At 35.8% G+C, this 25,433-nt stretch overlaps 1 protein-coding gene across 5 annotated transcripts in view; it reads left to right on the top strand.

Moving 5' to 3' along the window:
• WDR33 (WD repeat domain 33) overlaps positions 1–25,433 on the top strand; it is a 74,644-nt gene that overhangs the window by 18,892 nt on the left and 30,319 nt on the right. For 4 of the 5 annotated variants that reach the window (XM_082320402.1, XM_082320404.1, XM_082320401.1 and 1 more), the window contains 6 exons: positions 1,851–2,075; positions 3,938–4,006; positions 4,447–4,551; positions 5,198–5,293; positions 5,764–5,915; positions 7,694–7,791. In XM_082320402.1, coding sequence (XP_082176528.1) covers positions 1,872–2,075; positions 3,938–4,006; positions 4,447–4,551; positions 5,198–5,293; positions 5,764–5,915; positions 7,694–7,791 — 724 coding nt within the window. In that variant the 5' untranslated portion in view covers positions 1,851–1,871. Of the gene's footprint in view, positions 1–1,850; positions 2,076–3,937; positions 4,007–4,446; positions 4,552–5,197; positions 5,294–5,763; positions 5,916–7,693; positions 7,792–19,129; positions 24,738–25,433 lie in introns of those variants that run through there. The other variant, XM_082320403.1, reaches the window with a different exon arrangement.

Below are 25,433 nucleotides of genomic sequence, written 5' to 3' on the forward strand. Positions count from 1 at the left end.
GAGAATAAATGATGAACTAACTTGTTGCTTTGGAGTGTTTCTCTAAAAAGGCATTTTTATGTAATGTTTTCTTGCAAATGTATATGATCAAAGCCCCAGCATATATCTTTGCATTCTTGGTCTTGGTTCTTGAAATCTGTTTTTGCGTTGCCTATAAGAGAGTACAGATGTGTGGCTTTGAAAAAAATATCTTTTTCCCTCTGGTTTAAAGCACTGGTTGGTATACGAGTGTATATCTTTAGACTTGAAAGAAACTAGTGCTGGAAATTTTCTCTAGTTTTTTTTGAGTAACGCATATGCTTTTAAAACTACATTAAAAAGACTTTATTAATGGACTTGCATGTTTAATGCCAGCTTGCTTTGCTCATTTGAAGAAGCTGCTTTCTTTTTTTTATATAAAAACACTACTATCCTTTTAATTTTACCTTTGAGATTTAACACCTGAAACTTTCTATACAACAGTTAGCTACCTTCTGACAAGTTGTAAGAGAATCTGAGATAGTGTTAGGGATACTTGACATACTTCATGAGAAAGTTTTGATACCTTCTTCTTGTTTCAGGTGAGCTTAATGTTGTAGTAATTGTGTTGTTACAGCGGTGTTATGGATGTGGCAGTATTTGGAGGAAGACGTGGTGTCTTATTAGACCATGGTATTGGGCAGCTTTCAGGCAAATGAGCCTTTCAGCCACATGATGAAGGCTTGTTTATTTGAAAGCTGGTCTCTTTTTTTCCAGTTACACGACTTGGTCTAATAAAAGATGCTACTCCTGCCAAAGGTATTAAATTTCCTTACCTCATTTAAGGAAACGTACTATTTTAGTTCGGACTCGTTTGTCTTGAATGGAGAATAGTTGTAATGGCTTTAATTTGTTTTTTTTCCCCCTTGTATGTTAGAGTTGTTTGTGTCACTAACAGCCAGGTGTCATAGATGGCTTGTTTTATAGCTGGCCTGACACACTTTCAGTTAGCAGTGGAAAGGAGCCTGCGACTTCTAGGCCTGTGAAGAAGGTTAATCCCTACCCTGTGCCAACAAACTGGTGTTTAAAGGGCAACTTGTAGTTTTCAGCTGTGAAGAGGTTGCTATGATCTCATCATTGAAGGATTTTACAGACTGAAAAATTAGGTTTTAGACTCATTTCCCTCTGTCAGAAAAAAATCTGAATATTGACTTTTTTTTCCCTGCACCCCACATTTTCTTAACATTCCCAGTGGGTCTTATTGAGGGGAAGTTATGTTCGGTTACATTTATCAAACCTTGATAAATGTGATCCATTTATTTTGCGATAATGGAATTGAAAGTATACCTACAGGTAGAATGTGATCTGTGGTGTATTTACTATAAGTTACATAAAGGGAATGCAATTTTGTTTTCAGGTCCTAGAATAAGGTTTTGAGGCAACCCTTTAAAATTTCTTCCTTGTTAATAGTTAAATTAATTTGTAACTAATGTGGTATTTCCTGTTGTATATTGAATCTGAAATACCAGAAACTGAATTATCATCTTCTGTTGAAGGGTCTTACTGTTTCTTGCATTTACTTATACTGTTTTTACTGAGACATTCTTTTCCCGCACAGTTCTAGTTTAGGGATGGTAATGCAAACTTTATAGTGATCTGTTTCAATACAAAATTCCTCTTGAAAGAGAACAAAATATGTAACCACTTTAATGTTGGGGTTATGTGGCACAGGGGAAGAATAATAATTGTTCAGAGGAACCTGCAAATATTTCTTCCCAATAAACAGTGCTTTATGAAGTTGTTATTCATCCTTGTAAACATAAGTTAGCGGAGATACTAATGCAGGATTTTTGTCATTATTGTGTAGTAACCTAGTGTTTAACTTTTTGCAGTCTTTCAGAAACAAGATAGCCATGGCCACAGAAATTGGCTCCCCGCCCCGATTTTTCCATATGCCGAGGTTCCAGCACCAGGCGCCTCGGCAGTTGTTCTACAAAAGACCTGATTTTGCACAGCAGCAAGCAATGCAACAGCTTACTTTTGATGGAAAGCGGATGAGAAAAGCTGTGAACCGAAAGACCATAGACTACAATCCTTCTGTAATTAAATATTTGGAGGTTAGTTAATTTTCTGGTTTTGTTTGAAAAACTTTTTTTTCCTTTCTGAAATTTGTGATTGTGCTTCTCACTGTCCATAGAGCAGTCTGGAATATTGGGAGATCTACTGCTCTGTTTTCAAACTAAGTGACAAATGCTTCTAAATTTAGTATAGTATGAATACAAAGGGGTTTGGTCCTTGGTAATAAAACTGCACATATACACAGCTAATTTTGTAGTTTGTGTAAACACCAATTTTTACATTCTGTCTTGGAATTGCAACTTGGAGTGCAGTTGAGCGTCGTGTGATGTTCTGACTTCTCAGTGAACATGAAAACTCATTATAAGTAATGTAGTTGTTCTTATTTTTGTTTTGAAAGAGAAATTTCCCAGACTGGGAAATAAATCATTACCCCTTCTGCTCCAAAACCAGGGCACCATAAAAATATTTTCTCATTATTTTATTAAATAGCACTGCAACTTGCACTGTAGTCTCTGAAAATCCCTTTCTGTACAATTAACAGATACAGAACAACTTGAAGTTTTGTTGAAGTGTTTCTGCAAAAATGCTTACTTAGCTTTCCTGATGGGGTGGTATTAATGTATTAAGAAATATAATTTTATGATCAAGATTTACTGTAAAAGTACTGGATATTAGCTCAGAAGAAATAGAATCAAATCTGTAAATACAGGAATTGTTAGAATCTCAACAGTGATATTGCAAAAACATGAAGTGAATTCAATCGGCTGTGACCAGTGCATGATTATAGCTTGTAGGTATTAACAATTGGAAGGTTTTCTTAATAATAAATTTAAATTATCTTCTAAGATCTGTTTAAACACCAAACATTTAAAACATATTCTTATATTTTAGGAATGCCCCAAAAAAGATTCTGTTAGTAGTGGACTAATTCTAAAAAAAAAAAAAAAATTTTAGTAGTTCAGGACTTTTTTACTGTGGCAGAAATAAGCACCCTCAAACTTCTGTTTATTAAAATAAAAACAAACAAACAAACCTGTATGTTTTGGATGCTTACACAAAATTAGGATATACCAGAATTCTATTTCAGTCCCAGCTTCAGTACTACTGATTTAATTTGATGTGGTTCTATAAAAAAATGAGAAAATGGTTTATATGTAATTTGCTTTTGGTCTAAGAAATTCTAGCAAACCGTAGCAGTGTATGCTGGAAATGTTTTACCTGGAATTTTAGCTTATGTTTCTGATATGTACACAGATCGAAATTGGTAAAGTCTACAGCATGAAGCTGAAATAATTTCATTCTTAATTCATGTAAAGTGTTTTTGAGAAGGTTGCATTTGACAGCTCACAAAGTTTAACTAATTGAAAGCATTTTTATCCCTTGGTCTTCTAAGTTGTATCCATTTGAATACATTATTATCTTTATGCTTCAGCAACAGGAGCTTCCTTTCTAGCTTGTGTCACTGTGTGGGATTTCATTTAGAGTTCATCAGCACAGCTCCTAATGGTGTAAATGCTTATCCTGAAAGTAAAGCTTTTGAAATGATTGAACGTGCTTCTTGTAGAGTACCTATTAGCCTGGACAGCAAAGTACCAGTTGTCTTTGTTACAATAATGTGGCTTATTACATAGGTCTGCTCCTTTCATACTGTTAAGCTGCAATTTTAAATGAGCTGCTTTAGTCTGATGAAATCAAGACTTTAAACATTCTTGAATCTTTTGCTTATGCTGTACAAATTCTACAGGTTTCCTGAGACTAAAGTCTTTTAACTGAGTTTATTTTAAAATCTTTGGAGTGCTTTGAAATTTCCCAGTAGGCTGTCAGTGTGTTCCTTATTTTCTGTTGTTTAACAATGAAGTATAGTGGTGGTACAAACTAGGAGGTTTTTTTTTCTTTCCAGAATAGAGTATGGCAGAGAGACCAGCGAGATATGCGAGCAATCCAGCCTGATGCAGGATATTATAATGACGTAAGTAAAATCTTTCTGTTCTCTGAAGTTCTGTGGATAAAATTTGTCCAGAAAATCAGAAGGATTCTGCCTATCAGCCGAGATCTTTTTGTCCACAAGAGGCCTTAAAGATACAAATGGTATCTTCACGCTAGATTATCTTGTTCTGTTGGAATCCATGTCCATGAAGAGAACCTGAAATTGGATAGGCTTTTAATTTTTGGATGTAAGAACTCTTATAATGCACTGAGCTTGCAAAGCTGCTCTTGAAGATGCTGGTTCTGGATGTTTGAGATGGTAAATGATGCAGACTTTTGAACATTTCTACCGACTGACTGGTGATAATATCCCTGCAAATGAAAAACTTGCCTTTCCAGAAATAGGTGTTCAGCATGTATGCTTTTCTTGCAGTTTCTGGTTAGAAATGCCATTACTAAATTTTTTTGTTTCTTCTCTCATAGTTGGTCCCTCCTATAGGAATGCTGAACAACCCTATGAATGCTGTAACAACAAAATTTGTTCGGACATCTACTAATAAAGTAAAATGCCCAGTGTTTGTTGTCAGGGTGAGTATAGTGTTGGATTTACTCAGTTGCATTGTCTTAATTTAAATTAGAGTAATATTCTTAACTGAAGAAAGAAACAAGATAACAGTTAAAGCATTTCCAAATAAAACTAGCATGTGGAATATATGGACTACTTCTGTGTCTAGTCTTTCTGTGGAGGGTTTTAGGAAATTAAATGGTAAGGTCTGAGTACAAAATAATTCTTACTCTCACAGTTTGAGGTGCACTTCCCACACTTCTTTTCCATTTGGGAGGCTAATATATCTTGACTCACAGAAAAAAAGGCAATTCGGTCTCTGTGCTGTTTGACTTTTGTAGCATCTTTTAACAACTTTTCTGTGATGTCAGCAGTATTGTTTAGTATTGGATATTGTGTGCTAGAAATGTACTGGTGCCAATAAGCTGTTTCTTCTCTACGACTAGATTTTTTTCATTGCTTTTACAGTGATCTTTGTCCTATTGTTACCAAGTCAAAAGCCCTCTGGCACAGTTCTGCATTTTTGTCTCTCTTACATTGTCTAGAAAGTAATTTAGTAAATTCCAGTTCTGCAGATTCCCTGGAAGAAGCTTATGATTTATTTGGAGGATTGTGAATAAATATTTGAATGTTATATTTGCACAGTTTAGTTAAATTTTTCTTTTGCAGTGGACTCCTGAGGGGAGACGCTTGGTCACTGGTGCATCTAGTGGAGAATTCACTTTATGGAATGGACTGACTTTCAATTTTGAAACGATATTGCAGGTAAATTAATCTGTCAAGATTTCTGTATATTTCCTTGAGGTTTCGGAGCATGTTTTAGGAACACATCTTCACCCTGCTCATCATGGGTCTGTGGTCTTAAGTGCAGTAATGGGAGCCTTAGAGGTCTTTTATTTTTTATTCTGCTCTGACCCCATGTCAGACTGTGGCTATAGGCAATTCATTTAATGCTTCTCATTCCATCCCCATATGCTATACTAACTGCTCTCAAGAACATACTATGAGTATTTGTAATAATAAAGAAACATTGTGGAAACAAAATGCAAATACTCTTAATTTATGATTTAGAAGACCATTTCCCCCCCCCCCACAATAACATCTTGAATGTAACTAGATCATTATTGTTTTCATTTCTTGCAGCTGTTAAGTAGGAACTTTACTAACTTCTGTGTTTGTGTGGGTCAGACAGTATTTGAACATGTTTGCTAGAAGTTTTGTTTCTGAATTTACAGGCTCACGACAGCCCTGTAAGGGCTATGACTTGGTCACACAATGATATGTGGATGCTGACAGCAGACCACGGGGGATATGTGAAATACTGGCAGTCCAACATGAACAACGTCAAGATGTTCCAGGCACATAAGGAGGCGATTAGAGAGGCCAGGTTTATACACAATATACCATTTTCTGTAGTACCTATTGCCATGATTAGACTGTTCTCTAAGTGTATTCTGGGTGCAGAAATGCATGGGTTCTGTCAGATTCTGGGAAACTTCCTGCACCACATAAACACAATATTTTCTTTTGTTTCCACATTCTCACCGTTTTGCTGGCACCTTTCTGAATTAGTATTGTCCCAGTATCCGCCTCTGCAATATGTTAGAGATGTATTTGTCTGCCGCATTTTGCACTGGTATTCTTTTCATTTTTATATGGTGACGATGTGTATCAGTTATTCCTTTTTATACGCACTGTGTAAGACAACAATTTCATTCCGAATAAAGAATTCAGTCTTTAATAATCCAACTGAATAAAATATAAAGCCTTCAGAAATAAAACACCTGCATAGTTCTCACAAAATAATAAAACACTAAATAAAGTGAAGAACTGCTTGGCTTGGTGAAGCCAAGACTTCCAGTAATACTAAATACCCACGCAGACTGACACATACAGAAGTCTAATGTTAATACTGAATGCGTTCTTCAAGCTTGAAACTGTAAGCAAGCCATTGAAAAGAAGACTGTAGGATATTCTCTTGGTTCAGTGTTGATGCCTCAGTTGTGCAAATGTCTATTTATATAAAAAATGGAATCTAAAGTGATACTGTCAGTAAGATGTAAATGAAGGATGTTTCTAAAGCAAACCTGCACATAATCTTTAGTAAGATATGGAAATGTTTTTAAAGTAAGCCTGAAGAGAAGCTGCAGATCCAAAATGAAGCTAAAGCAGTGTTTCTTCGGGTTCAGGTGCTGGCCCTTGGCGATAAAGGTTCACTGCCACAAAACCACTTTCCATTAAAGTCACCATTTTTCTTTGATAGGGTGCAGCATTTTCTGCCAGAGTTTGGTTATGAGAAGTGCTTACATTGGATTCAGTTATTGTCTGACTATCATGGCCATACACTGAATTTCTCTACTATTTTAAGACCTTTCCTGATCATAAAGATCTAGGATTTCATGAGGGCTCCCTCATGGTCTTTCACTGCACCAGAAAGGAAGTGAGTGCCTGTCAGTTGCTGGAGGTGTTCTGGCCCTAATCACATGGCTAAATAACTCCTTGCTTTTCCAGTGACTTTCATCAAGCGATATTGACTGCTCAATGTGGAAGCTGCTTCTGTGTCTGCAGGATTCTTTTCATGGTGTTGATGGGGTGTAATGAGGGATTTTTTCCAAATTACTTTTACAATAAGTGCTATACTTGTTTTATATACAATTTTTTTTTTTCAACAGTTAATCCAACTAGCATTTTCCTGTGACCAGCTTTCCCTTATTTTTGCTTCTCTGCTGCAAAGCACCTGTGGCTGAAGAGGAGTTTTTTCCTAAGAACTGTTCTCCTGTGCTTCTACACAGTGTCACTTTCTTATGGTATTATCAAACATGAATTAAAATCTAGGGTGACAATTACCAAATCATATTGATGTTGCTTCTCATCCTGCAGAGAAGGCACTATCGTGTGCAGTCATAGGTAGGAAGGTGCTAAGAATAAATTCCGGATTTTTTCCTCATTTGACAGAGGACTGCAATGCAATAGTAATCCTATGCTAAATTCGTGTCTTGTGATGAAGTGTCATTTGGCAGGCACTGTATTCACTTAAAAGTCCCTATGTTCAAATGCATCTTTCAGTATATAACACATTACAGTATAATTTTGCCCTGTCTGAGAAGCATAGATAATCTGTTAAATGCTGACTTCTTTCCCCTGCTGTGTGTCTTCATGTAACAGTTTCTCACCCACGGATAATAAATTTGCTACATGCTCTGACGACGGCACTGTTAGAATCTGGGACTTTCTACGTTGCCATGAGGAGAGAATTCTTCGAGGTATGTGTACCAAAAGTACTGATTGGGGTATTTCAGGAGGGGGAAACCTTTTTTCAACTAGGTGTTCACAATACAGAAGTATCAGCTTGTCTACATTTTTATATTACATCCCTATCTTAAATCCTCCAAACAAGTTTTTGTTTGGCTGCTGCTATAGGTGCCATATAATTTTCAGAGAGGCTGCAGTTCACAATGGTGTTACTCTGTTTACTGTCCACTTAAGCTCTAAACAATGGAGGTGGATATAAGGACATTTTTTCTACTGCTAATGTTGGTAGAAACAGCTGTTTCTGGATCAGGAATACATTTATCTTTCTCCAAAGCTTAATCTTTGTGACCACTTTTACTTCAGAACGCACATCTTCATGCAGAGGATTCCATTCTTTTAACATGGGAGTGTCTTCCATTCTGATTTCTTCAGAGGCAAGGTAGTTACTTTTTCTCAGTCCTTAAGAGGAGGAGAGCATTGAGGTAGAGAAAACAAGTAAATTTTGATCACATCATGCATAGCACATGCAAATAATCCTAGCTTCGGTTCAATAGTTTTCTGTCCCACCATCTGTGTATGCTAACTTCTGGTGCCTTTCCACTGGCCTTGTTGAGCTTTCTCCTTCTCTTGTTGCAATCTTACTGAGCGATAACAATAGCTTCTGACAACTATTCCTTTCTTGCAGAAGATTTCAAAGGCACATAATTTAATACGAGAATATATTAAAGACTGCCATGAGATTGGGGGTTGTAGGCATGCAGATAAACTGTAAAGAAGGTATGCAATAAAAACATGGAATTTCAGTTTCAGGTGTGTGAGCTTGTTCAGTGCTTTCCTAAACTAAGGATTTTTGTTTTTTAAAATCGTGCTTCCAACTTTCCTAAACTAAGGATTTTTGTTTTTTAAAATCGTGCTTCCAACTTGGACCTGCATTATGTATTTTATGAAGTTGAGCTCTCCCTGCTTCTCTTGACTCTTAAGCTCTCTTCTTGTTTTACTAATGCATTACACTTAAACACTACTACTTTGAAAAGACATTGGGCTCCAGTGTTCTTGCAATGATGATATTCTAACAGAATCTGTGCATAGACATTATGGTAGATGTGTTCTTTGCAGGAGCTGGCGAGGAAATTTCTAGGCTATATTATTTGTACCTGTTATTCTGCAAGGACCCAAACAGATTTGGGACTGTTTTGCTTGATGCTTTGCAAAAGCAATCATTCTGCACTAGACACATTCTATACCCTCCTCCAGGTTTGTACTAACTACTCATTTAAACCGTGTGGAGGAAATGGGGATTGCCTCCATACAGAGTTGTCAAGATTATAAAAATCCCTCCAATTCTTCCACATTCTTTTAATGTTCTGCATAAAGTAGGAGAAGTAAAGCATTTAATCTAGGCCATAAAGAACAGAACTTGCATTACATTTCCTTCTGTTACCTTGTGTACTTGAATATTGTGATTGTGACTATCTCAAATAGAATGATGCTTTAAGTTCTGACAATTTATACATATCACTATACACTTTTTAGCTTACAAAATAACTCTATAAATAATATCTTTGCTCCTACTTATATGATGTAGCCACAATACACTTCATCCTTTAAGTTGGAAATATTTTGAGAACTTTACATCTCTGGATGAAATTGGTCAGGGCAGATTATTCCTCGTTTCTACTGTCAGATAAGAAAACAAAACACCAACCACCAAAAAAAAAAATCCCCCACAACAAACCAAAAATAATACCCAAACCCCTGAGTGTTGGGGGTGGGAGGATGTTTCTGCAAAACATGCAAGTTTGATTTGGTTTTGGTCCCAAGCACTGCTGTTAAATATGATCAGAAGACGTATTTGAAAGTGCTGTATGGGTAATACTTGGGTAGCTTTCTTGGAAATTGAAAAATACAAGCTTTCGTTTTGTTATTTGGAGTTCAGAACTTATGGCTTTGGGAAACTAGTCTTCAGCTTTTTGCTTCTCCACATGCATTCTGCTTTTACATATTTAGGAGTGTGACCTATAAAACTTCGCTTAGTACAACCTTCAGAATGAGTAAATATCATGCCATTGCCATTCCAAAGTTAGTGATCTGTAAATTCTGGTGGCACTTCATTAAAAATATATTTCATTATGTACAAGAAGTGTTTAGATCAAATACCAGGAATGTGTGTGGGGTTTTTTTTTTATTATTATTTAATTATTTTTTTTTTTTTTATTTTTTTTCCTACTTTCACAAACCATGCTTCAGCTATTCTGGTTAATATTGGTGCTGTGAAGTTGAAGGGATTCTACAGTGTAGTTTATATCCAAAACTTCACTAAGTGTGTTAAGGTATTCTTCAGGTTATCACACTGAATTATAAAAATCAAATGAAACTATCAATTTACAGTCAGAAGTATGCATAAAAAAGATTATCACTCACAGGGATACAATATCAATATATCATTATTCCTCCTGTTTTTTCAGTAACAAATTAAGGAACATATTTTTAAAAACAGACTTGAGAACTTTAATGCTAAGGAATGCTTTTAAAGCAATTCTGTAAAGAGCATTAAAGGTACCGGGATAAGTTTTGCTGATATAGAAAGGACAAAATTCTATAGACTTGTTACAGATGCTCTTGTTTGCACTGGAATGAACTAATATAATTTATTTCTATTATTTGATGAAATGGTTCCCTTTAGTTGAAACTGGTCTGAAGGAACAATTCTAGTCTTACATCCCAGAGAGGACTGGAAAAACAAATTGGAAGTGGTAAATTACATAGGAAGACTTCTTAAGGTTTTGCTGGAGCTCTTTCAGCTGTCTACAGTAGGTTACACAATTAGTTCAGTAGTTAAAGCCATGAATACATGGGCTGTGTGAGAGACACTTATTAACTGTGTCCAGCTTTCTTTTAATTTGTCAAAATGAAAATCAACAGGACACCCTGTTTAGTTCTTAATACATAATGCCAAAAGTTCTGGATGTTTTTTCTTTAATCTGACTCAGAGTCCTTTTGCTGCCTAGCTTTTCACTAATTTATGTTACTTTGCTGCTGTTTCTACCATTGTGGCTTCCCAGGGCGTAGTAGGTGGAGTTTGGGCATTTTGCTAGAAGTATGTGCAAATTTATCAGGCTCCTTTTTAATATCGTAAAGAAATAAATAGGATTAAAACCTTCCATTTCTCGGGGAACCATCTTTAAGTAATTCATCTTCAAGTGAATTATCTTGGAAGAACTTGAAGGTGGGGGAAATGGCATTGTCATAGTCACTTATCTGCTTGCTTCTCATCAGCCCAATTACTGTCTGTCTCTTCTCTTGAAGTAAAAGTGCTGTACTCCGAATTCTGCACTGGTAGTTTTTGCCTATGTTAATTTCTACAATGTTACCATCTTGATGATGATAACAAGTACAGTTTGGTGCACTTGCTAAAATACACTAGTAGGAATTGAATTGATGTTAAAATAAAAATGCTTTTGGTAAAATAACAAGACATGGAAAACAGTCTGTAGCATACCAATATGTTGTTTTCATGTCAATAATTTCTTACTCTGAAAGGTGTTTCCAGTAACAGTATTTATTACAAAACACGATCAGGTCTTTAGTCTAAACAGTTGCAGTGAAGTTAATGCCAGGGCTCATGTAAACAGCCCCCATTTCTATAAGAACATACACAATGATTCCTTTTAATAATGCTAATTACATCTAGTGAAAAAATGTATGCAGTAAAAGCTTGCTGTCCCTTTAGTTCTATTGAGAAATTAATGTTATTGATGATTTGACTGGTGGCTGTGAATCTTTGGGTATTGGCTCTGTGCTAACGTATCCCTGAGAACATTTTGGGTAGATCATCAGTAAACACGCGATTCCTTAATTATTTCCACCATGAAATCATGGGTTAGGGGGCTACAAACTCATTTCAAGGTTGTCAATTCCACTGTCCTTCCTTCTACTTCCTTTCCCAGTCACACACACGAAATCCAGTAGAAATGTGTGCTTGGAAGGACTGGAAGGTTTTCATTCAGAAGTCTAGATGAGGTATATGTTCCCAGGATTTTAAAGGTTGCCTGGCTTAAATAGGTCTTTTGGGGGAGGGTGACTACCCAGCTCTCGGAAGAATGGTAACCCAGGATTTGATATTTTGTAGATAAGTTTTTCTGTTTTCTGGCTGTAAAATAGAGTAATACACTAAATGATCTTCCAGCCAACATGATAGATTTGGCAAAAGATTTTTCTTATCCTAACTTGAATAATTAAAAGCAATCACGATTCCTTTACGTTCTGTCTGGATTTAAAATTTGCAATTTGTAACAAGATGTAATTTCTTACTAGTACGTGATGTACACTAAGGAAAGTCTTTTTTCTGTCTCTAATAACATTGCTCTGCCTGGAATTTCCTGTTCAGGCATCACACCAGTGCAAAAACTCATCACCTACAAAATAACATGCACGTGTGTACATGCCTGCAGAAGTCACAGCAATCATGGAAAACTTAGTTTTCATCTGCTCACAGGTTCTGAAAAAGTGTCTCCACAGCTAGTCATACTGAAATAACTGGAGAATTTTTTTATTTCTTCCTTCTAGTCCATTTCTGGATCTTCATTAGCAAATAAAATACCATGAAGTGTCTTCAGTTGTTTAGATCTGTTGTATGGTTTGTATACCCTGCACTTTCTGCCCGAAAGTGAATGATCTCTTCGAAGTTTTTGACATATGCTTCCTCAGTCAAATAGCAAATCCTGTGCTTAAATTCAGAGATGATGTGTTCAGTAGTTAAAAGGAACCTGAGAAGCAGAACTAGCCAGAACTACATCTTCAGTTTGGTCCTTCACTTTTAAACATAATTAGTAGCTAGCTCTTAGCCTTTGAAGCAGGTAGCTTCTAAAACAGTTACCTTTTCCTGAAATGTAATTGAACTCTACATTGGATAATTTAAAAAAAGAATCCTGATGCTGCTGTTTCCATCATTCTTTCCTTTATGTGAGGTTTTTCTCTTGTTTTCCTTGTCTCAGTAGGGAGAGAAAACCCAGCAAAATGAAGAAATACATGTATGTTGATACTGTGTTTCTTGTAAGGAGATGTAGTGTTTAAACCTTCAAGTGTTTGTGGGGCCTTGCTTCTTTGTGCTGTTACGATTTCAGGTGTATCTGATAGGTCTTTTAGTCTACTAATGCATCCCTACATGAATGAATATTAGAAGGATTTTTCCTCAGAACAAAAGCCCAAGATGAGATGAGACCTGGCTGATGCTGGCACCAAACATAACAATCTAGAGAAGGCAAGTCCTTGAATTTTTGAAATTAATAAAGATGAGCTGTTTTGAAATGCTAGTATTGAATTAGTTAAATATCTTTGTTGGTAGATCTTAGTATTGCAACGTATGTTGCAGGTCTCTGATCTTCATGAATCTCTATTGCCAAAGCAAAGGTTGGGGTGAAGGGGAGGGATAAGTTGCAGCTAAGTCTTTTGAGGTACAGTTGCTGTCTGAATGACTGTGCATCAAATTTCTCATGCGTTTTAGACACAAGAAATGTTAGGGAACACACTTACTGGGATGTTAATAGTGAATCTGTGAGGGTTTTTTTCTTCATGAACAGTTCAGATCACGTACAGTTGGTGATGCAGGAGCCCTTTTGTTCTGCTGTATGCGTTGTGCCAGCCCTGATGCTGCTGCTTTGGGATTGCATGCGTAGAGAACTCGTTACAGAGTCTCGTTCACTTTTTCATCTCATTAGGAAACCTCTTTGTTGCCTTTGTGAGATTAGGAATTAGAGCTATTGTATACAATTTCTGGCTTTGTAAATGGAAGTTCTCATGCAAAGTATATTTTCCTAATATCTTTCTCTACACTTTTTCCAGAGTTAAGTAACACCAAGGACTTAGACTGTGAATATATATACACCTTCCTGAGTTCATAGATAACCTCAGTCATTGCTGCTTGTTAGGGTGGTGGGTGTAACCTATGCTAGATGGGAAGAATCCAGTCTCTTCTTGCTTGAGGCTCCTAATGTTCAGGTGTCATCTAGCAACTCAGTTTTATTCCTGAATATGACTTTCAAGGCTACAGCATCTTGGTTTTCTCTGTATAGGAAACTTTATTAGAGGTAGACTTATTAAAATATCCAATTCAATTTGTGTTAAATACAAAAATCCTTCTGAGAGTTGAGAAAAACTTCCTGCCATGTTGACTTATCAGGTTTCTGTTTGCGAAGTGTTCTGGATTGGACAAAAATTTTATTTTTATCAACTATACTTGAGGTCCTTGGTTTCTGTGATTAAAAGGTGGTGATAAGGAGGTAGTGTCATGATGCTTTTTCTCTGCTCTCTAAAACAGTGCCAGGAGAATTAGAGGGTATTGAAGACTGCTCTTGGAGCTGGTTGCATCTGATATGCCTAAAAATATTTGGTTTATATTGCAGTTCAGTTCTGAGTAATGTTGAAGTACAACATACTAAGTCTTGGAGTTCTGATTCTCATCTAGAATCTAGTGTTTAAAAATCCTGAAAAGTTAATAACTAAGAATATATAGAATTCTCAAAGAATTAATGAAAGAGATCATGAGAGATGAGCCACAGCACCACACTATAAAAAAAGTTATACCAGACACTTCTGTCAATGCTTTTCACGAGATAAGAATGAAGAGGCTCTGTGCGAGAATGAGATTATTTCAGATTAAATTTCGAAATCTCTCTTGCTCCCTGAAAATTATGCTGAAGCTGAAAGTTATATAATCTCTCATGTTGAGTCCAAGAGCAAATTTTACACTAAGAAGGCTAATACTTGTAATAAATACCTTTAGTTAAGCTTGGAGGAATATTGAGAAACCCTGCTGTTTCACGGGACAGCCAACTCTTAGTGCTGCTGAAACACATGATACTTCCTTAAGAAGTTTTACGATTGCATCATTAAGATTTCTTGCGTCTCCTTCCTTTTGTGTGTTTGAAAATTGCAAGGGGTAGATAAATACTAAACTAGGTGAAATGGTTTCATGGTTTGTTAGTATAAATACTTTAGTGCCAAGAACTTTACTGTCATCTGTTGTGACTGCACATAGAAATAAACATAATATGGCATGATACTCTGCATAGTGGTCAGGATTTCACCTACAGTGAGAACCACTGATGCAGCAGTGAGCTTTGTCCTCAAGCCCTGCTCATCGTTGTGAAGAAAGAAAAACACTATTTTAAGCAGACTACATTGATACTAATGAAAAAAAAATCCCGAACTACAGAAGCATTCAGATACTGATGCTAAGATGATACCAGTCTTGCTTTCTCAGAGCAAGTGTAATTGTTGAAAAGGAGGCAGGTTGTATGCATTAAGGATGGTGGCTTTCTGGTATCTACTCACCAGTATTTGTCACATCAAAGGTTCTCAATAGAAACAAAATCAAAACAACTGGAGTTAGTCTTACGCAAGTTTTATGTTAGTATCTCATCTTCTCTGATAATATCTTACGTGGATAAATACTCAGAACTGGGCACTTCATTTATTATTTTTTTTATGGAACCTTTCATCTGACATACCATTTCCTACTAGAGTGTAACTACAGACATATGCTATTTCAGAATAAATGGTAGAAGACTTCAAAAAACAAAACCCACAATTCCCTGGTGAAAATAATCCATGCGAGTCCTTAGAAACTTTCCTTGCAGGCTTCTTGACTCCACTTGCTTTTGTATGTGGATTAAACAGACCGCTTTGTTTTCCTTTTCTTTTCTCTTCTCATATCCTGTAGTTACTGTACTTTTGTGCATCTAGGTAAGCATAGATTTTGTGAAGCATTTGATATTTTCTTTCACATAATTTCAATTCTGAATACTCACATTATTTCCTATTATTTATTATATATATTTTAACTCTGAGCAGTATTCTGGCTTTAGTAGTGAGACACTGCATCAAGTTTTATCATATGAATAGCGTTGCAATTCTCATACTTAAGATTACACATTCATCTAGACAGCCAGGCACTGGGAGATGGGGAGATAGCTTGCAAATGTTTTCCCTAAAATACGGTGGTATTTTTTTTTCTTCCATGCCTGCCTGGCCTTACGTTCTCAGGAGAAACCTAGTCCTGCTCATCACACGTTGGATTTGTAGGAAGACACAGAGTCAAAAGAGAAACTGGGGAATGTGCTGAAATGGGATTGTATAACAGACCAGGAAAAAGGGATAAATAAGAATCCTGAAAAAAAACTGGGTGAAAGGTGGCTGGAAATGAGAAGGATAGCAAATGGGAGGAAAGTGTGGAGGCTGTGTCAGTATGAAAAAACATAATAAAACGACAGCTGGTGTCATGATTGAGAAAAGATAGTAGCAGTGTGAGCAAGGAGATGAGAATGAGGTAGTGGAAACTAACAGAAGTTATGCTCCTGGCATTGTGGGGATAAATCAGGGCAAACTCAGTTGCCAGAGCAGCCAGAGAAGAGGCTGGGTTTTTATGGCTGAATGACACACTCGGACACAAGTGGACAGTATATAATGTACCAAGAGTCTGTGTATATACACAATAATGTGTGTGTGTAAATGTGGAATAATAGTACTCACATACATACACATTTTTCCCCTAATCTCTTTTAAATTTTATGTTCTGTTATGACTCTTAGAGACTCAAGTTGATGAGTTTGAGTAGAGTTAGGAACACGTTCTGTATTCATTCAGAAGATGAGTATGGAGTGCTATTTTAGTGAGCAAATGATACCATCATTCCTACTGTAACTAGGAGAAAGCTGTCTCTACCAGTTGATTAAAGTGCCTTATGGTTTTTATTAGTCCCTAAGAAGTAATGTGGATCTTCTTCTCCCCGTCCCCTCCCAGGTTTTGTTGGTTTAACAGCTCTAAAACTGAAATATCTAATAGCTTCTCTTCAGACCTAAGGCTAGCTTTGCAGTTAAGAATATAATCGAGGCACATACATGCTGCATGCTTCTGCAAAAAATGTTGATTAGATTAAGCATGCAAATGTAATAAACATTAATTTTCAAAGCACAGTGCCAGAACTTTCCAAGTGACTGATATTTGTTTCACAGTGAAAATACAAACTCTCATTTAATTTTGCTATTTACAGATAAAGACTTTTTGTTGAAAACAAAATACTTTTCAAGGGAAGACATTTTGATTTTTTACTGCTGAAAGTGTATGTGTGTATTGCAGGTAAAGTAACTGTCTTGGAAGTTTTATAAATTCATGTTTTACAGAGGAAAGGATTTTTACATTTGTTTTTTTTAATTAAAAAATGATAGGGCTGTGAAGTGTCTGAGCTTCAAAGAAGCACAGCTTTAAGCGTCAGAAGTACAGCTATGTAAGAGAAAACTGGAACTTTTCAAAATATTTTTATCTTATGAAAAGTTTCACAGACTAAGTTTAACATTTCTTCCACCCCAGACAGTTTGGATTAATATTTGTAATCAGTGGAAGCATCTGACATTTCTAGTTCTGCAAGACATCATTCTGATACATTACACAATCCATCAAGTTCTGGATTGTGTTCAATTTAAAGCACAGGTTAGTTACATATCTTTTTTTTTTAATGCAGTATTTTCTTAATATTTGTCATACTGTGTATAAATTGATTTTGCTCCAATAAAGATGGGTAGTTAGGTAGAGCTATTCCAGATATAACTACAGCCACACAAAGAAGTGGTTGTATCACTTCAATATAATTTTCTGGTGTAGACAAGGCAAGGACTGCAAGTATCTTGCATATATTGTCTTTGAAGACTGAAAGTTATCTTTAACTGGTTTTGACTATTCCTAAAAATTGTGCATGTACCTTTTAGCTCACCAGAATAAGCTTTTAAAGGGAGCTTATTATGGCTATTTAAATATGAGCCTAACCTGAGAAACTGAAAGTTCAACAATAACAGGACTGGAATAGGTGCTTCTACCAAGTCCTCAAGATCTGAGAGAGTAAACTTAAAATTTGTGTTCAGAAAAGCTGAGGAATGTGTTCCCTTGGCTGCTTAAAATTTCATAAAACAATATCTTTTAGTAAAAAGCAAACCCAGCTTTCTGGTGTGTGCTGGCAGATGCATATTTTCTGCCATATGTGCAATAGCTTTTTTCTTTGCTTTTTTGTTTAGAATGATGGAGCATGAAAATATTTTAAATGTTGTATTAAAATCTTACTTTTTAAACTTCCATCACTTTAAAAAAAACCTTTCTCTAAAAAGAGTCATAACACCTGATAAATTAGGAGCTTAACTGTAGCTATTCTAGCCCTCAAAGAGTGGGATGAATTGATGAAAAAATGTAGCTCAGGATCCAGTCTATTATTCCTATTATTATATGTTAGGGAAAATCAAGTCTAAATATTTCTACAATACTTCTACATTTGAACTTCTCTTTATAGCTGACTTCTTTCTCTCTTCTCCAAGATGATCCTATTCTGCTTTGTTTTTCTGTGTGTGTTAAGATTTAAGGAGTAGCTCTGATAAGTATTTACTGTCCTCAGATTGAGAATTTGCATAGCAAGACTTCAGCATTCTTCCTTGCTTAACACAAGGCCCAATGCTCATTGAGAACTATTTTTATCAAAAGTTGAGGTTCTTCCTGACTTTATAAATGATCAGTACACTTAGATTAAAAAAATCTGAGTATCTTCTTTCAATTAAATGAAGAGCTGATTCCTGCCCGCCCGCCCCCCCCCCCCCCCCCTTTCCATGGGAGAAACTTGTCCTGAGATGGGGTATAGAGTTTCATGGTTCTTTAATATTTGGAGAGACAGCACAAATTGATATATAAATGGTATTACAGGTAAGTGATTTCCCACTTAAGTCTAATGGGAATCCCCAGAAGTTTGAGTTAAAACTCATTTGATGTTCTGGGTATGTTGCCATTAGAAAAATAAGTATTATGGTAAAATTAAAAGTTCTAAAAAAGAAAATATTTTAGTTTGTCTCCTTGTCTAGTCCAGTGGAAAACACATTTAAAATGCCATTTTTACTGGGGAGACGGAGGGTCTCATTTTCAGGTTGTTTTTTTTTTTTTAGCTGTTCTCTTACTAGTGCGGGAGAACTGTGTGAGAGTTTTGCATAACTTTAGATATTGTGCAGTCTCTATCCTTGGAGGATTTCAAAATAAAACTGGATAAACCCATGAGCAACCTGGTCTGACCCAGTAGCTTTGAGCAGGAGGTTGAACAAGAGACTTCTGAGGTTCCTTCCAACCTGGCTTGTCCTGTGATCTTATGATGCTGAATTCCCCTGTTTTGCCAAAGGGGAAACAAAGGAAAAAAAATCCTAGTGATTTAATTTTCAGTTACCTTCAGCTGTACACCAGCATATGGTGCTACATAAGGAACTGACTTTCAAAAGACTGTATCAAAAATTCATTATTTTTTTAGTTTGTTTTTTTTTTTTCTTCCAGCTTTTAACATGCCTGAGGAAATGCACACTATCTATTTGGACTGGAAAGATTTCTTAATGTTTAGTGGAGCTTTTTCCAGAGATGATAGATGTTTGGTCATTCCATAGTGATTAATAGTTTGTTCAACTTAATCATTACTGAAGTTTAAGTATTGCTTAGAGTCCTCCTACAATCAATGAAAATTTGTTGTAAATAAGATGGAAGATGCGATAGCATGCTGTCAGTGTCTTCTGATTATGTAATAACAGTGAGGTAAAAGATATCTATAGATATATAGATATACATATATATGCAATTGTTACATGTATATGTAATTTCAGTCAGTCTCTATAAGTATACAGCCTTTATAATGGTACCCAGTGGAACTTTTTATGGACTTAATATTAGTTTGCTGCTTTCTTGTTTGTTTCAAAATTATGCAGTCCTGAAATAGATTGTACAGGCAGTGTTGTAAAGCTCTAAAGCACATGCACGATTAAAATAGACTGAAAATGTGTGCTTTAAAAGAAAAGTAGTTTAGGTAACTGCTTTACTTCTTAAACTGAAGCAGTCTAGGTTAGTCCATCTGCTTGCTAGGTTTGTCCATCTACTATTCTTAAAGGTGCATTTCTTTAGCTCATGTTTCAGAGTTCTCCAAAGGAACCGTAAGTAGACCTGGTGTGTTCACGACCATCAGCCTTTATGTCTAGATGAAATGGGTGTTAGAGAATGTTGGGGTTTTTTTTCTCTTTCAAGCAAAAGCCGGTCTACATAGTGTATTTCATTGTTCAGGCCCACACCCATCCCAGGTCTTGACTGACCTTTATGTCTAAACCCAAATTATTTAATTAATTTTCAAGTTTAAGCATATTAACAGAAGACTGCACAATATTAAATATAATCTTGAGACTGCAATTGTCTTAAAGTTAAAAAAAAAAAAAAATTAGAAGGTGCTTTGTCTTGAAACATGCTACTTTTCAAGCACTTGAAAAGTCCAAGCCAGATTTGTTCTGGTGTTTCTACCACAGATGAGTTTAGAAAGGAATAAGACCACATTTCAAAATCTGTAGACAAAATTCCCCCTTCTGAATTGTAATTAATCAGTAGCAAGGAACAGTTGCATGTGGAAAATACTACCTGGACAGCTATCAAGCATACTTGTATATATCTAAAAATTTTTAGCAAGGTATCTCTATTTTCTAAAGGTTTGACTACGTCTGCAGCTTGATATGGTGCAGTGTGTTACTGCTTGCTGTTTGTGCTTGGTCAAGAAGAATCCTGCTTTTTCTTTGTCTGCATTCTGCTCTTATTCATGCATAATTTGTAGGCAGAAGTAATGTTTTTAATTAGACCAGTTGATATAGTTAGAAAAAAGGGTCGTGTTTTGATGTTGTGGGGGTTTTTTTGTTTTTGTTTTTTTTTTTTTTAAATCCACACCAACCTGTTCTAAGGACACAAACTTGCTTATTTTAGGTCAGCTGATATAGTTGGACAATGAGATGTCTTTTCCCTACAGATCTTGCTTTATGCTCTTCAGTCCTAAGACAGCAATGACTTTGTTGCTTCCCTAGCAGGAGCTCTACCTACTTAAAATGAACGTATAATGTGTTTTCTCTTTGGCAGTACATACATTCTCAAAATCGTTATTCTCTTGGCTAGTTTTCTAAATCTAGTGATTAGGAATATCAATAATGTTGACAAATACAGATTTCTGTGGATCACCATTCTCCTTTTGGAAGTCCCTGTTCTCCAGAGACTTACAAGTAAGCATACGGTATTAAGACTAGGAATGTAAAAAGCTAAATTCACTCAGACAATTATTTTATTATATTAAATTGATTTATATTCTGCAGTTGTATTCTGGAGATCTTTGGGCAAAGGTAGGTTCTCCCTTTCACACTATCCCCAGCTTATTAGGAATATCGTTTGCTTCCAACGGAATGGAGAAAAAAATGATCATTCCGATCACCTACATAAGCATGTTACATTTGTCATTTCTGTAGTATGTATTGCATTTGATGACAATTTCAAACAGGGCTTTTATAAAAATGCCATCAGAAATGTTAATGCTCGTATTAAACTTTAGAATTTCTGTGCTCACATTATAAAACTGGAATGGTGGAGGCTTTAAATAGCAGGTGCAATCCTGCCAGCCATTTTTGTAGAGATGTAACTGAACTGCTGCTTCCTGTCTGAAAAAACATCCTGCTTGCTCAGAGGCTTCTTCACATGCTGTGTGCTTCAATCCCACTTTGCCATTTCCTTTTCCCTGCGTCACGGAGTTCTTCAAGGAATGTACAGTCTTTCTCCCTAAGAGCACTTATTATATATGTTTCAGTCTACAATTTCACCATGAGGATGTCTGTTCCTAGTAAGTCTGGATGGAAATACTGGTAATTAAGTCTGTGTTGTGCACAATGGTTGAAGTTGCATTAGTTTCTACAGAACTCTCTTCTATCAGGTATCATCACCGGAACGTGTAGCAAACTATAGCACTCTACTGAAATTCAAAGAAGTTTCCAAATAATGGTGGTTTATTCCACAGAGCTTATTTACTAGAAATACCAGAAGTTATTTTCAAGTCATTGGAAAATATCTTATTGACCAATTTAATAACTTTTGTTCCAATAGAGTGTTGGTATTTGAACAAGTTTTTTAACTTTTGCAAGATGTCAAAATGCAGGTAAGGAATAGGCATGAGACAGGTTTTCCTGAAGAACACTTAGAAGGATTTCTTAGAGCAGCAATTATCACAAGAATCTAACAAATGTAGTTTAGTAGTGCTATTTGAAAATTAACAATTTGGGGAATTTTAGTTAGAATTTAATTTGACTTTTAATTTGAAGTGCCATAGTAAAAATCTTAGAAATTAATGTTGCATTTACTGGACATGAAGAGTATCAGACTATTTTTCCTGACGTGTTCACTCTTTGCCATCCTTGCACAGAAAGGAGGACTCAAGCATAGGAGTGAAAAGTGAATTAATTTTTCAGTTTATTACAGTCTCTTGATGTCAGTTCAGCTCTTTGATGTCAGTTGCTGTGAACTGGACATCTGCATGGTAGCAACTGGTAACCCTGCTGATGTTACTTCTACTGACCAGAAGTTGTGTGATAATTCTGGTTCCAATCAGTCTGAATAAATTATCTGGTAGTGAAAGGTGGTAAATTGCACTAATCTTCTAGAAAATCTGTCCCTCACAAAAAAGCTTCTCTTCATTCACTCAGTAGCAGAAAAGACTATTCGTGAAACTGTGTGATAGATAGATAAATCAGGCTTTTATTTAAAAACTACTATAACTTTTGTAAAAGTTTACTTGCTTGTGCATGGTAGCAGGAATAATGGGTTTTGCTGTTTATTTGCCATAGAATGTATCTGTCATGCATAGTGCATCTCACTGTAGACATCATGTAAAAGAACTTAAAAGCCCTAGTGTGTTCTTTTCTGTGAAAGATGCCTTGACACAATGGCACAACCAGCCTAATTGATGTGCCTTCTTGAGGAGGTTAGGATACTGCTGATGGAGTACAAATGATTAATGCCCAGTCTCCAATAGATGAAGAATCTGTTATTCTTAGTCAGGTGTTTCTTAGCCTGCTGTACCTTTTTCGCCAATGTAGTGCTTGTGTCACAGTTGATCACATTCATGACACATTGACGCTTGTCAAACTGCATCTTCTAGCAGCAGATAATTCACAAGGGAATATGTATTCCAAAAATAGAGACTAGTCTAATGAAGGTGTATTCTGTGTACTAAAGCAATAACTGTATTTTAACTTGCACTGAAAATAAACTGTTGACATGGGATTATGCCTGTTAAAGCTTCCTTTTTTTGTTAACTTTTTAAGTTTAAAAATGCACTTTGATGCTCCCAAATACAGGATTGCTGTATTAACAAAAATATTAAAAATCAAAATGTAAATTTGGCAGAACTGTTATCTTGCATCATTTTGCCAACAAATATATTTTTGCTTTTTCAATTTCCTCAGTGGTTACTTCATTAGCAATGGCATGCTCTTACATAGCCTTTTCTAAAACAGAAATGGTGTCATCTTCTTTCATGAAAATCATCTTTTTTTGGTCTCTGCTTCTGTTAGTATTTGAATGAGGCTGCGTATGGGGATTTATCTGTGCAAGTGCAGAGGAGACTTTACTACCTCTCCCACAGTCACTGACTCAATTTATCAGTAATTTTATTTTACAGAAGATTTCTAAACTCCAACTTCCTAGAAGAGAAATACTGCAGTTTTCCATTCCTCAGCTTAGCTATTTCTACACAGCACAGACAGCACTGTAAAAAGTGTTTTATTTGAAGAGCACAGATCAGTTCCACTCAAGGGTCAGGATAGCAACCTTTTACTGGTGATGACTTTTCCCTCGCTATTTATGTGCCTAACCTACTTACTTTGTTCTTCCTGTTATTTTGTGAACATATGCCATTTTCCCAGAAGCACTGCTTTTTAGCTTCTGTCTCCTGTCTCTGTAGTTTCATATATGGACCCAGTTCATTGTTATCATGTGGACTGGTTTCTACATTTCTGAGACTGGAAAGATATTTTATATTTCATTTCTTTTGGTGTGTGTCAGATTAAAAACTTTAAAAGCTGCTGCGGGAAAGCATTGAGAAAAATCTAAAGATTCCTTAGGAAGGAGCTTCTTTCTGAATCACATCTGCCCAGTAAATACTTGTGCTCTTTTGTCTTTTATTTTAAATTAACTATCTAGTTGGCATTTTCTTTTGGTGGTTTGAGCCCACACTTTTTACACAGCTGCAGATGATTTGCATGATTGAAGTTTAGCAGGTATCTTTCGTGGTGGTGTTCTCATATAACAAATGCACCAAAACCAGGAAAAAAAGGTCCCATAGATAACTCGTTTATATTTTCAACTTTTTTTTTTCAGAATAGTAATAATTAAAATCTCTAGTATTAGTATTACTGCTTCTGTGCTAGTCTTGTAACAAAGACGACTTGAGTTAAAGTACTGCAGGCAAGATCATTGTTTCAGAAAAATTTGAAAGTTTTTTTCCTCAGCATTGCTGAGGAGATTGTCTGAATTGTTCTTTTTCTGCTATGGCTATACTTACGAATAGATGGACGTTCTGTCTTGGATTCTTTTGTCCATGTAATCTGGCCTGTTATGTATTTTCTGGATTTTTGGCTTTATGTATTTTGTAGAATTTTGCATAAACTTTTTTAAAGCTTTTTTAAAAATGTAATTGTAGAGTTCAAAAAGTATTTCAGAGTAACTTTTTTTTTCCCCCTGGGAGTGTAAGGTTTTTGACTAACAAAGTTTGTGTCTATCCTTTAATTGGAAAATTGGAAAATTTTCATTTTTAAATATTAGACAGTGTTTCTGGTTCTAACATGGAGGGGTATGCAATAACATCCAGGAGTTATTTGCTCCAGGTGTACATGTGGCATTTCAGTTGAAGATTTTTCTGCTTCTAGGGAGAAGATTTTCCTATTCTAATCAACTTTTTTTTTTTTTTCCAATAAAGTTCCACTTAATTCATGAGAACATACACTGCAGTTATAATTTTAATATGCTCTTAGTCTACTTTCCTGCAAATCTCCACATCATTCCTTTATGCTTATTTTGGAAATTTGTAGCACGCTACTGAGTGAATGTTCGTGTAGATTCAAATACAAATTCAGTCATAGACTGCATCACAGGGAAACACCACACTTAAATGCCAGGACAATATTCATATCTTGTCTGATGGTCTTATTCCTTTGAAGTCAGCAGTGAAAAAAATCTAACTGGTAGTAATTTCAAGAAGCACAGGGTTCAAAGAAGTATTCAATCTATCTGTAATAAGGTGTGGTGGGGTCTGTTTAATTCTCGTATCTCTTCTGATCTTGAAAGAACACTCCCTTCATATATTGTCATAGGAAACCTGTTTCACACCTTTTTTTTTTTTTTTTTTTTTTTTAAGGAAGAAATAGTATTTTTTTCCCCGACACTTTGAATCAAATACCACTTGTTTTGTTCATATTTACTTGTGACATTAGTAAATGAATCCGATAACATTTTCCACGAATTGTTACCAGCACTTTTTGTTTGGAACCCCACTTAAACTGGTGATGGGCCCTTTTGCCTTTCTTCTTCTCATAACCATGTATGTCATCTTTTATATGTTCTCCATATTTTTTTCCTCTGGTTTTGATATATCTGAGTTATTTAAGTACTCTTTGGATTGTTTTATCCCATTTCTTCCTGTTGACATCTCTCCTTTTCTTTGTTAGGTTTTATTGCACAAAATCCCTGGTAAGTTTTCAACGCCATCTTTTTCCCTGTCTCTCTGTTCGATCACATGTGAAGA

The sequence above is a fragment of the Platalea leucorodia genome (genome assembly GCF_965183815.1).
Source record: "Platalea leucorodia genome assembly, chromosome: 8".
NCBI lineage: Eukaryota > Metazoa > Chordata > Aves > Pelecaniformes > Threskiornithidae > Platalea > Platalea leucorodia.